The sequence below is a fragment of the Heptranchias perlo genome, unplaced genomic scaffold (genome assembly GCF_035084215.1).
Source record: "Heptranchias perlo isolate sHepPer1 unplaced genomic scaffold, sHepPer1.hap1 HAP1_SCAFFOLD_43, whole genome shotgun sequence".
Taxonomy (NCBI): Eukaryota; Metazoa; Chordata; class Chondrichthyes; order Hexanchiformes; family Hexanchidae; genus Heptranchias; species Heptranchias perlo.
In genome coordinates this window covers 5,161,250-5,174,299 of record NW_027139442.1, presented here as the reverse complement: position 1 = coordinate 5,174,299, position 13,050 = coordinate 5,161,250, and the positions used below count along the sequence as shown (strand labels likewise).

General features: G+C 43.0%; 1 protein-coding gene and 1 pseudogene across 1 annotated transcript; both read right to left on the bottom strand.

Moving 5' to 3' along the window:
• Positions 1–13,050, bottom strand: part of LOC137312388 (zinc finger protein 850-like) — a 568,085-nt pseudogene that overhangs the window by 45,957 nt on the left and 509,078 nt on the right.
• Positions 5,599–5,988, bottom strand: LOC137312394 (histone H2A.J-like). Its single transcript, XM_067978961.1, has one exon. It carries the CDS (start codon positions 5,986–5,988, stop codon positions 5,599–5,601), a length of 390 nt encoding a protein of 129 aa, XP_067835062.1.

Sequence of the window (13,050 nt, the reverse complement as noted above, 5' to 3'; positions counted from 1 at the left end):
CTGACTCCAGCTCTAATTCAATTCATAATAGCCACACATGACCAATCTCCATCCATTCCGGTCCCTGAATCTATCCAGTCCCCAATGACCTCAGCTCTAATTAAACTCATTTTACCCACACAGGAACTGTCTCTGTCCATCCCGGTCCCTGAATATATGCAGTCCACACACAGGAACTGGGTCTGTCCATCCAATACCTGAATCTATCCAGTCCACACACAGGACCTGGGTCTGTCCATCCAATACCTGAATCTATCCAGTCCACACACAGGACCTGGGTCTGTCTATCCAATATCTGAATCTATCCAGTCCCCACACAAGACCTGGGTCTGTCCATCCTGGTCCCTGAATCCATGCAGTCCCCATACAGGACCTGGGTCTGTCCATTCCGTTCCCTGATTCTGTCCAGTTCCCAATGACTTCAGCTCCAATAAACGCATTGTACCCACACAGTAACTGTCTCTGTCCATCCCAGGACCTGAATCTACCCAGTCCACACACAGGATCATTCTCCATTCATCCCAGTGCCTGATTCTATCCAGTCCCATACTGACCCAAGCACGGAAAGGTACAGATTGCCTTCCACACCGATTGATGTTTATTAAACTATTGGGCGCCTCCTGTCAGCTACAAATCTGAAACTAAAACTATCCCTCTTCCAACGGTTCCGTAGCGGCATTGATTGATTTTATTATGAAAGTGATTGTGTTGGAACTGTAGTGTGCCTCATTTATTGAATTTAAATTATATATTCCGCCTTTTTTTCTGGAAACCCTTGAATATCAAGCCGGAGTCTGTAAGGATTGTCTCTGAATTTGTATTTCCTATTTGATGCTGGTGAAAATTTTATAAAGGACGGTAACTAATTCCTGGAGGCGGAGCTTGAAGTTGCACGTCCGCTTGTCCGTCATTCTGAGCCAGTCTCCTCCTCTCCCGCACTTCATGCTCTGTCTTTCATTCAAACACTCTTCCCCGGACTCTCCGATAATGTGCATTTCTCAACCAGGTCGGGGCGGGCTTTATAAATGCAGAAGAAAGGCGAGAGTCTTTCATTCAGCAGCGATCTGAGTGAAGAATCATCATGTCTGGCAGAGGTAAAGGAGGAAAAGGACTGGGCAAAGGCGGAGCCAAGCGGCACCGGAAAGTGCTTCGTGATAACATCCAGGGGATCACCAAACCAGCCATCCGCCGCCTGGCTCGCCGTGGCGGTGTCAAGCGGATCTCGGGTCTGATCTACGAGGAAACCCGCGGGGTGCTGAAGGTTTTCCTGGAGAATGTGATCAGGGACGCGGTCACCTACACTGAACACGCCAAGCGCAAGACGGTCACTGCCATGGATGTGGTGTACGCTCTGAAACGGCAGGGCCGCACTCTCTATGGATTCGGCGGCTGAACAACTCGACCCTTTCTAACCGGACACAAACCAAAGGCTCTTCTAAGAGCCACCCACCGCCTCACAGAGAGAGCACTGACCTGGGAACTGGTGCGGGGTTATATGGGGCTCGGGAATAGTTTTACAATTAAAGAGTTTTCTGTGACACACAGTACGGTGAGGTGGGATCGGCGGCGAGCTGCACCGGTTACTGAGAGGGAACTTTCCCTTATTGAGTGCACTGAATTGTCCAGGGAACGTTACAAGTGAGTTTACCCGGAGCTGAATTCCCCCCCCCCCCCCCCCCCCCCACCTCGCTGAAATGTTCCTTCACTCCATTCGCTCTGTTTTGGTTCTATTTATCAGTCAGATGTTGTGATGTGGGACCGGGGGTTTCCATGGGAGAACAGGTTGAGCTGAGCCGCTGTGATAAGGGCCCAGCTTGTGATCTGGATTTTCCCTCTGACGGTTGTTTCTGACACTGATACTGAGAGGGTTTGTGAAATTGAACCGTTTGAGCTCAGTCATTGGGGACCTGGAATTACCACAGGCCCAACTGGCAAACCCCGCTGTAAATAGAGGCTACTTCTCATTGGTTGCTTTGCTTGAAAACTAATTTCCTTAACCAATCGGAGAGACGACAATAAGAAAACGGAGCAAATTGTTGGCCACAATTGACCGATTTTTTAAAATTTGAAAAAGGCCGCCAATTTCAGTGTATGAAATAAGTGAATTACTCGGCCATGTCGTTTTTACACAAAGACTTAAAATCTCTTTGTAATAATGTTATTCCGTATTACACGTCCCAAATTCCGAGCGCTGTTTCAAAAACACATTGTCTATAACTTGCGGAATATAATCCCAATCATAGATTGCTGATATGGACAAATTTCACTTCTACCTGTAAAAATAACAAACTCCAGGTTATCAATTGATTCCGTTGCAGGGACTGAACAGGAACCGTGTGTCCTGAAAACGGAATCATGGACGAAGCCTGAAAATGAGCCAATTCTTTTCTCCAGTCGTTGATTCTGGATTGTTACACTGCGGGGAACGTGCTGCTAATATGCGGGATATTAAGATCAGTAATTAATTATTTCAGAGATTGGCTCCACAGTGAGAAAGAGGAAGGAACTAAATTCTGATTCATAGCCCTGAAAGTGGTGGTTCACGGGAAAACCGGGGGCGGTGTAAATCTGAATGAGAGCGAGAGCAAAGCAAAAGGGAATTGAACGGACCCCGGACCCGTGTTCACTTTATTGGGCAGTAAATTCTACAGAGACAAACATTAAAATGGAGTAGTTTCACTGACTTTCTTTCAATTTATCTACCAGATTCAAAGGATGATGACCGAGTAAAGCAGCAATTCTGTATCTGTCAGTCTCTGTTCCCGTATGTGAGTCGGATTCATTCTGAATCTGTCAGTCTCTGGTACTGTGTGTGAGTATCGGATTCATTCTGTATCTGTCAGTCTATGGTACTGTGTGTGAGTGTGGGATTCATTCTGTATCGATCAGACTCTAGTACTGTGTGTGAGTGTGGGATTCATTCTGTATCGATCAGTCTCTGGTACTGTGTGTGAGTGTGGGATTCATTCTGTATCTGTCAGTCTCGGGTACTGTGTGTGAGTGTGGGATTCATTCGAGATCTGTCAGTCTCTGGTACTGTGTGCGAGTGTGGGATTCATTCTGTATCTGTCATTCTCTGGTACTGTGTGTGAGTGTGGGAATCATCCTGTATCTGTCAGTCTCTGGTACTATGTGTGAGTGTGGGTTTCATTCTGTATCTGTCAGTCTCTGGTACTGTATTTGAATGTGGAATTAATTCTAAATCTCTCTGTCTCTTGTCCTGTGTGTGAGTGTGGGGTACATTCTGTATTCGTCAGTTTCTGGTACTGTGTGTGAGAGAGGGATTTATTCTGTATCTGTCAGTCTCTTGGCCTGTGTGTGAGTGTGGGATTCATTCTGGATCTGTCCCTCTCCCGTACTGTGTGTGAGTGTGGGATTCATTCTGTATCTGTCCGTCTCTGGTACTGTATTTGAATGTAGGATTCAATCTAAATCTGTCAGTCTCTTGTCCTGTGTGTGAGTGTGGGGTGCATTCTGTATTTGTTCGTCTCTGGTACTGTGTGTGAATGTGGGACACATTCTGTATCTGTCAGTCTCTGGTACTGTGTGTGAGTGAGGGATTTATTCTGTATCTGTCAGTCTCTGGTACTGTGTGTGAGTGTGGGATTCACTCTGTATCTGTCAGTCTCCAGTACTGTATGTGAGTTTCGGATTCCTTCTGCATGTCAGTCTCTGTACTGTATCTGAGTGTGAGATTCATTCTGTGTCTATATTTATTCTCTCAGATTACATTATGGTGTTCAATATTGTAGCTTTAATATCTCAATGTTTAAATAGTTTTTATCAATATGGATACACTTTAGGATTTGATGCTGGAGGTTTTAATCAGATAATTTGTGTGCTTTTTGGACAACTATTAAATCTGTATCTCTGAGTAATATTGTGAATGATAATGTATCTTTCAAACTGACATTTTTGAATTGGTATATAATGTGCAGATCAGTCTGCATGAAATGAATTGATACTGCATCTTTAATTTTTGTTTTGTAAGATTTTTGGACTTGTGTGTCTGTGATACTGTATCATTAAATCTCTTAACATGAGTATATTATAAACTGGTATCTAATGTGTTTCTCAGGTTATACTGTCACAGCATTTCTCAATCTGATATTGTACATGAGTTTTGGACTTGCAATTTGTATCCGCATGATGCACTATTCGAATCAATAAGGCATGTATTGAACTCACGTGTGTGTGAGAGTTCTGGGCTCGTATTCAATTTGAATCTCGGGGTATCTGGTATTTAATTCACCGCTAATATTGCCATTTTGTGAAATTGACAATCTGAAAACGAGACTTTGGACTGGAATTTTTGTATCTACCTGTCAGCGGGACTGAGTTCGGGAGAAATGGAACAGAGTCTGCCTCACCTCCTCTGTTTGGCTGTTGGATTGAAAATGTGTCTCTGGAACTTGAGATCAGTGTGGGACTGACTACTTCTGCTGTCTGAGACTGTGGAACTGATGAGCTGTCTGTGTCTCTGTGCTCTGAGAGTGATAATGGACATACTGTGTGTGAGAAGGCGCTGGCTGCACTGTTCCTTTGCCTCGGATGGAGGAAGCGTCACATTCACTCTGGCTCGTTCAAGGGTTTGCCTGTAGAAAGAAACGTATCGCATGTAACTCAAGAACAGGTGAGGTAGAAAATACGTAAGTGATCAGTTTAATAACTGTTAACCCATCAACACATCCAGTGGCACATTTGGACAGGGAAACTACTGGCAAACAGGTACAGAATGGTCTGATTCCGGTCCTACACTTTCACGTGAGGCATCTACACCCCCAGTGTCAATCTAACTCGGACATCGATACAGGGAGAGGCTCGGGCACGCGTGCAAAGTACAAGAGATGCAAGTTTTCATTTCCGATATAGTATCAGCTTGGCACTGTTGGAAATATTTTCATCTCTAATGAACCAGACTTGGATCAAATAAAGTTTGTCTATTTTTCCTCTCCAGTTATTGTGACAGAGGCTGTTTCACTGTAACTCGCACGAATAGAACTTAAGTGTTTTCGCTCAGCGCTAGAATCAGAAGCAGTGTAAAACTTAGTGTCACATTCACTGCGGTACTCGTCACTGACACAGGAACAGACTGACAGGGACAGAATAAATCCCTCACTCAGCCAATAACAGACAAATTTCATTCATTGATTCAGCAATCGCTGACACAATAATCAACACATCCGTCACCTTCTGGCGGACAAATCTGGGTATTGGAAGTCAGACCGAGTAAGTGTTCTGGGAGGATGAGACTGTAAATAACACTTACTATAATGGCCGCAACACAATAGAGTGCCTCTTGTTGCCGATGATCAAACTCACCTGTTATTTCTGTATTCCACCCTCCCAGTTTAATGAACTGATTATTTTGTGCCTCATTTCCTATACAATCTGTAAATTTCAACCTATTGGAGGTTGGCGACATCTACTGTCCAGAAGCGAGTATTGAACAGATCATTTGTATTCAACAACATATCGTTAGTTTCTAACTAAGCGATTTATTATTAAATTAAGCTCTGACTCGCTTCAGCCCTTTCATAGATACAGTGGGTGGCTCTGAAAAGAGCCTTTGGGTTACCAGATTAAATTTTGACCGGTTTACTTGCTCTTGGTGCTCACACTGCTGGTTTTCTTCGGCAGCAGCACGGCCTGGATATTCGGCAGCACCCCGCCCTGAGCGATGGTCACCCGTCCCAGCAGCTTGTTGAGCTCCTCGTCGTTGCGGATGGCCAGCTGCAGGTGTCTGGGGATGATGCGGGTCTTCTTGTTGTCGCGGGCCGCGTTGCCGGCCAGCTCGAGGATTTCAGCCGTCAGATACTCGAGCACAGCAGCCAGATAGACCGGGGCTCCGGCACCCACACGTTCAGCATAGTTCCCCTTTCGCAGGTGCCTGTGAACACGGCCCACAGGGAACTGCAGTCCGGCCCGGGATGAGCGAGACTTGGCCTTGGCCCGAGCTTTACCGCCGGTTTTTCCTCTTCCAGACATTTCCACAAACACTTTCACAAAGAATGAAGAATGACGGCTGTCTTAACCCTTTTTATTGACTGAAAGATCATCTGATTGGTTGGGCATTATTACACCTCATTTGCCTATTTCAATAACCAATCAGATAGCTGGAAATTAGATGAGGGCGGGATTTAACGGCCTTAACGGACAGATCAGGAATTTTATGAATTTCAAAAAACCCGCCAGTGTCGTCAAGGACCGGATTGAGATCAATGTCGCCCTGAGCACAAGATTTTAAACCCGTTCATTTTATCTTGTCTTATTCAGCGCTACCCGTCACCAATCGCTGGCGCTGTTTTAAAATCTGCTTTAATTTATGGCTCATTCTATTATCGCTTACAAACTGTACCGGACGGGACTAAAGCCCCATTCATAGCATTCCGTGAAGTGACACGTTTCAATTCAGTCTTTATGAAAGTGACACGTTATAGATTGATCCTTTTTCACAGAGTCGGGAGGGCTTCTATGAAACGAGGGACCCGGACGGAATTCTCATTCTGCCCCTATTCCGCTGTGTTTCTGCAAGGGGTGCGTTTGCTTTTAATATGGGGATTTTCACCTCAGACATTAAACATTTCTGAGATTGAATTCATAGAGATAATGGAATTGCTCCCGGGGTCATTCAGGATGTGTTCGTGGCTGGAATAGTAACGCTTTAAGAACAAAACGAATGGGAAGGAGCGGATCAGAAACTCGCGTTCAGTTTATGGGTCAGAAATTTCAACGGTGCAGTTACAATATCAGTTTTGGATTGGAATAATATCGCGGTATTAAAAAGATACAAAGCAATTATATAGGAAATGCAGCTCTTTCAGAGAGGTTGTGGGTGGCTCTTAAAAGAGCCGTTGTGGTTTTTTTTCAGTACATTGTGGAGTTTTACTTGGAGCTGGTGTACTTGGTCACCGCCTTTGTCCCTTCCGACACAGCGTGCTTGGCCAGTTCCCCGGGCAGCAGCAGGCGCACGGCGGTCTGGATCTCCCGGGAGCTGATGGTCGCCCGCTTGTTGTAATGGGCCAGGCGGGAAGCCTCACCCGCGATGCGCTCGAAAATATCGTTCACAAAGGAGTTCATGATGCTCATGGCCTTGGAGGAGATGCCGGTGTCGGGGTGAACCTGCTTCATCACTTTGTAGATGTAGATGGAGTAACTCTCCTTCCTCGACTTTCTCCGCTTCTTGCCGCCCTTGGCTGGTGCTTTACTCAAGGTTTTCTTGGCGCCCTTCTTGGGAGCTGCTTTCTTGTCCTCAGGCATTTTCAAACTCAATTTCAGACCCAGGAATGACCCAAATCCGCTCCGAACTCGGATTAAATAGGCAGCAGCACAGCCCTATGCTAATGAGGGATGGGGGAAGGCATTGATTGTGATTGGGTCACTGAGAGTGATGTCACTATAATTATTCACTGTAACTCTCTGATTGGATACCTGAAGAAACCAATCAGATTTAGAACCTGCCACCAATCACAAACTCGCTCACACTGCACATTGTCCGGTTTCAGCAATTTGTTCCGAACTGTTGCAGTTCTGCTTCCGGCCAGTAGATGTCCCCAAACCCCGGGTCAATGAAGTTTGCCGATGAGAGAGGGACAGAAGATAAACTCATTCTTCACAATATCTTGCACGAGTGTGATTTAGAAAAACTGGGAATGGAGACGAGATGCAAGTACATTTTGTTAGACCAAACATTGGTTTTAATGCTGTGTTAAATTCTTGTAATTGATTTTGGGATTATAGCCAATACTTCGACAAAATATACTTGCAGAACGGCCGTGTAAATGTGTATTGAATTTCAATATAGAAAGTTGTGAGCTGGTGCATTTTGTTAGGGGGAATAAGGAGGCCACATACTGCTTGGAAAATATGAGTTTAAATGGGGTAGAGGAGCAATGTAAATCGTGTCCTGAGAAATCAGAGAGAAATACTGCGCAATGTAAGTGAAAAATAACGGGGTAAATTCACAACTATCGAATGAGTGAAACAAAAACTTTATTTTGAATCAATTGTCTTCATTTTGCAATCACAAAACGTGCAAAATTACGAGAGTAGAAGTGACAGACAGAAACTTTCCTCACATTGCACATTGTCCTGTTTCTGCAACCACGACAGATAATGTGAATTTGTTTTCCGCACTTTCACAGTTCTCGCCTACGATCCAGTAGAGGTCAGTCTCTTGTACTTTGCATGAGAGCGGGATTTCATCTGTATCTGTCAATCTCTGATACTGTGTGTGTGGGATTCATTCTGCATCTGTCATTCTCTGGTACTGAGTATGAGCATGGTATTTATTCTGTATCTCTCAGTCTCTGGCACTACATATGAGTTTAGGATCGTTCTGCATCTGCCAGTCTCTTTCACTGTATATGAGAGAGGGATTAATTCTGTATCTGCCAGTCTCAGGTACTGTGCATAAGTGTGGAATTAACTTTGTTACTGTCAGTCTCTGGTGCTATCTGTGAGTGTGGGATTCATTCTGCATCTGCCATTCTCAGCTACTTTATCTCAGTGTGGCATTCATTCTGTAATTCAGTCCCTGAGACAAAGTGCAAATCTGGATTCACTCTGTATTCTTATTTCAGTTCCCAGTATTTTACTTGAAACTGTATCTTTAATACTTTAAAGTATATGCAGTTTTTCGTCAAGTATTTAATTTGTAAATATGGATATATTTTTCGATTTTCTTTAATCAAACAAAGTGTGTGGGTTTTGGAGTAGTGTTTCATCTTAATCTCTAAACTCATATCTGAATGATAATGTACCTTTCAATCTGTTCATGGTGAAATTATTGGACCAGTATGTAATGTGTAGCTCAGATCTGCAATAATGTCTGTGAGCACTGTCTGTGAGTGTGGGATTCATTATGTTCCTGTCAGTTTCTGGTACTGTGTGTGAGTGAGCTTAATTTTGTGTCTGTCAGTCTCTGGTGCTGTATGTGGGTGTGGGATTCATTCTGTATCTGTCAGTCTCTCGATCTGTATGTGAGTGTGGGATTCATTCTGTATCTGTCAGTCTCTGGTACTGTGTGTGAATGTGGGATTCATTCTGTATCGATCAGTCTCTGGTATTGCATGTGAGTGTGAGATTCATTCTGTATATGTCAGTCCCTGGTACTGAATGTGAGTGTGGGATTCATTCTGTATCTGTCAGTCCCTGGTACTGAATGTGAGTGTGGGAATCATTCAATATCTGTCAGTCCCTGGTACTGTGTGTGAATGAGGGTTTCATTCTGTTCCCCTCAGTGTCAGGCGATATATGTGAGGGAGTCATTCATTCTGCATCTATGAATTTCTTGTACTGTTTGTGAGTGATATGAATGTTGTCTCCGTCAGTCCGTGCTACAGTGTGCGAGTGTGGGTTTCATTCTGTTTTTCAGTCTCTGGTACTGTGGAAGTGTGTGATTCATTCTATGTCTGTCAGTCCCTTGTACTGTGTGTGAGTGTCGGATTCATTCGGTATCTGTCAGTCACTGTTACGTTGTGTGAGTGTAGGATTCATTTTGTATCTGTCAATCACTGGTTTATTGTGCGAGTGTGGGTTTCATTCTATTTGTCAGCCTCTGGTACTGTGGGAGTGTGTGATTCATTCCATGTCTGTCAGTCCCTTGTGCTGTGTGTGAGTGTCGGATTCATTCGGTATCTGTCAGTCAATGTTACATTGTTTGAGTGTTGGTTTCAATCTGCATCTCAGTATCTGGCCCTCTATCTGAGTGTGAGATTCATTCTTTATCTGTATGTAATTTGCATCTCCGTTTACACTATGGTGGTCAAAACTATCTTTAATACCTCAATGTATCAATATTTTTCCCAGTGTTTAATTGGTAGATAATGATACATTTTAAAATGTAATGTTGTAGGTTATAATCAGAGAATGTGGGCACTTTTTGGACTTCAATTAAATCTGTATCGATGGGAAAACAATTGTGAATTAGTTTATCTTCCAAAATGATATGGTGACATTTTTGAACTTTTATATCATGTGGAGCTCAGTCTGCATGAATGGAACACAGTGTATTTCAGTCTGAATCCGTATCAGTTTATTGTAGTGGTTTATAATGTGTCGATCAGTCTGCACTAATGCAATTGATACTGTATCTTTCAATCTGACACTATGAGATTTTTGGACTGATAAGTATTGTGTAACTCAGACTGCATTAATGTGTGTGACTGTGAGATTCATTCTGTATCTGTCAGTCCCTAGTACTCTCTGTGAATGTGTGATTCATTCTGTATCTGTCAGGCTCTGGTACTTTGGAAGTATGTGATTCATTCTATATCTGTCAATCCCTTGTACTGTGTGTGAATATAGGATTCATTCTGTATCTGTCAGTCACTGTTACATTGTGTGAGCGCTGCTTTCCTTCAGTTTGTCAGTCTCTGGCCCTCTATCTGAGTGTGAGATTCATTCTTTATCTCTATGTAATTTGTATCTCTATTTACAGTATGATGTTTAAATCTGTATCTTTAATACCTCAATGTATGCATATTTTTCCCAGTGTTTAATTGGCTGATAATGAAATTCTGTAGAATATAGTCAGAGAATGTGTGCACTTTTGAGAATACTATTAAATCTGTATCGATGTGAACACAATTGTGCATTAGTTTATCTTCCAAACTGATAAAGTGACATTTTTGAACTTGTATATGACGTGTAGCTTAGTCTGCATGAATGGAATACTTTATATTTCAGAGTGAATTTGCATCAGTTTTTTGTCGTGGTTTATAATGTGTAGATCAGTCTGCACTAATGGAATTGATACTGTATCTTTCAATCTGATACTTCTTGGACTGGTAAGTAATGTGTTACTCAGCCTGCACTAATGTGTGATTCATTTTGTATCTCCCAGTCTCTGGAACAGTGTGTGAGTGTGAGATTCATTCTGTATCTTGTCAGTAGTGTGTGTGAGTTTGTGATTTATTCCATATATGCAGTCTCTGATACTGTGAGTGTGGGATTTATTCTATGTCTTTCAGTCTCCAGTCTTGTATGTGGGTGTTGAATTCATTCTATATATGCAGCCTCTCAGACTGCATGTTGGTGTGGGATGCATTCTCTATCTGTCAGTCTCTGGTACTTTGTGTGAGTGTGTGATTCATTCTCTATCTGTCAGACTCTGGTACTGTGTGAATGTGGGTGTCATTATTTATCTGTCAGTCTCCAGTACTTTATGAGAGTGAGTAATTAACCAGATATCTATCAGTCCTTGGTACTGTATGCCAGTGTGGGATTCAATCTGTATCTGTCATCTCTGGTACCATATGTGAGTGTAGGATTCGCTCTGTGTCTGTCAGTCTCTAGTATTGTATGTGAGTTTGGGATTCCTTCTGCATCTGTCAGTCTCTGGTACTGTATCTGAGTGTGAGATTCATTCTGTATTTGTATGTAATTATTCTCTCAGATTGCATTATTGCGTTCAAAATTGTAGCTTTAATATCTTCATGTTTAGGTCATATTTCTCATTATTTAACTGGTAAATATGGGTACACTTTAGGATTTGACGCTGTAGGTTTTAATCAGATAATTTGTGTGCTTTTTGAACTACTATTAAATCTGTATCTCTGTAAGTACAATTGTGAATGATAATGTACATTTCAAATTGATATGGTGACACTTTTCAAATGGTATATAATGTCTAGCTCAGTCTGCACGAATAGAATTGATACTGTATCTTTAAATCTCATACTATGAGTGTATTATAAACTGATATCTAATTTGTTTCTCAGGTTACACTGTCACAGCATTTCTCAATCTGATACTGTACATGAGTTTTGGACTGGTATGGAATTTGTATCACATGATACATGCAATATCCATTCGAATAGTGTATTAAACTCACATGTGTGTGTGAGTTCTGGACTAGTATTCAATTGGAATCTCAGGGTACATTATTGGGATAGATTATGTACCTTCCAATCGGGTGCCATGTGTGATTTCGATCTGTTATTTAATTGGTACCTAATGTTGCCCTATTGTGAGATTGATACAGTGCCTTTCAATCTGATAGTGTGATCTTGGACTGGGATTTTTGTATCTGCCTGTCAACGGGACTCAGCTCGGGGGAAATGGAACAGAGTCTGCCTCACCAGCTCTGTTTGAACGTTGGATTGAAAATGTGTCTGTGGAACTTGGGATCAGTTTGGGACTGACGACTTCTACTGTCTGAGACTGTGGAACTGATGACCTGTCTGTGTCTCTGTGCGCTGTGTGTGATAATGTACTCACTGTGTGGGAGAAGGAGTTGGCTGCACTGTTCCTTGTGCCTCGAGTGGAGGAAACATAACACTGATTCTGGGTCCTTTAGGGATTTGCCTGTCGGAATAAATTTATCTCTTGTAACTCAAGAACCAGTGAGGCAGAAAATACAAAGGTGTTCGAATTAATATCCATGTCAATGATTATTTTGAATATCCACAAATGAAAACCAGTGATACAAACAGTGTCAGTGTCTGATTCCACTGCAGTACTGCAGCACTCAGCTTCTGCACACCAGGTGTGTTGGGCAATTTTACAACAATTTCGTGACATCCAGACACAACCCAACATCTGCACTGATCCATGAATGGGAAAACCCGATGGGGCAGGGCCCTTTGTACAGGTCAAGTTTCTAATCCCCTCTCCCATGGGACTTACCGTTCAAATGAAAGCAAACAGCCGTTGTTTAAAATGTGTCCTTCACACTTCTCACCTGGTGCCTGCAAGAGATGCTCTTTGGAAAACTCCTCACATCCTTACTGTCCGGCTCTGTTTCCACTCTTCACTGTCCAATAACAACAAACAGGGTGAGACTGGAACGAAACCAGGAACATTCACTGCTGGTTTGGGGAGAGAAAGCATCAATGATTTTAAATAGTAGGTTCTTACCATTCTGTCTCCCTTCCCCTGGACACACCCTGTACACACACAGTCCGAGAATGGCCTCTCCCTTCCCCCGCTCACTCCATGTTCCGGGACCAGTTCCTGATCCACTCCGCCTCTTACAAACAGCCCCCGGACTCCCCCTGACCTTCCCCCGGACTCAATGCCGATTTCTGAGCCCATCTGCGGACACGG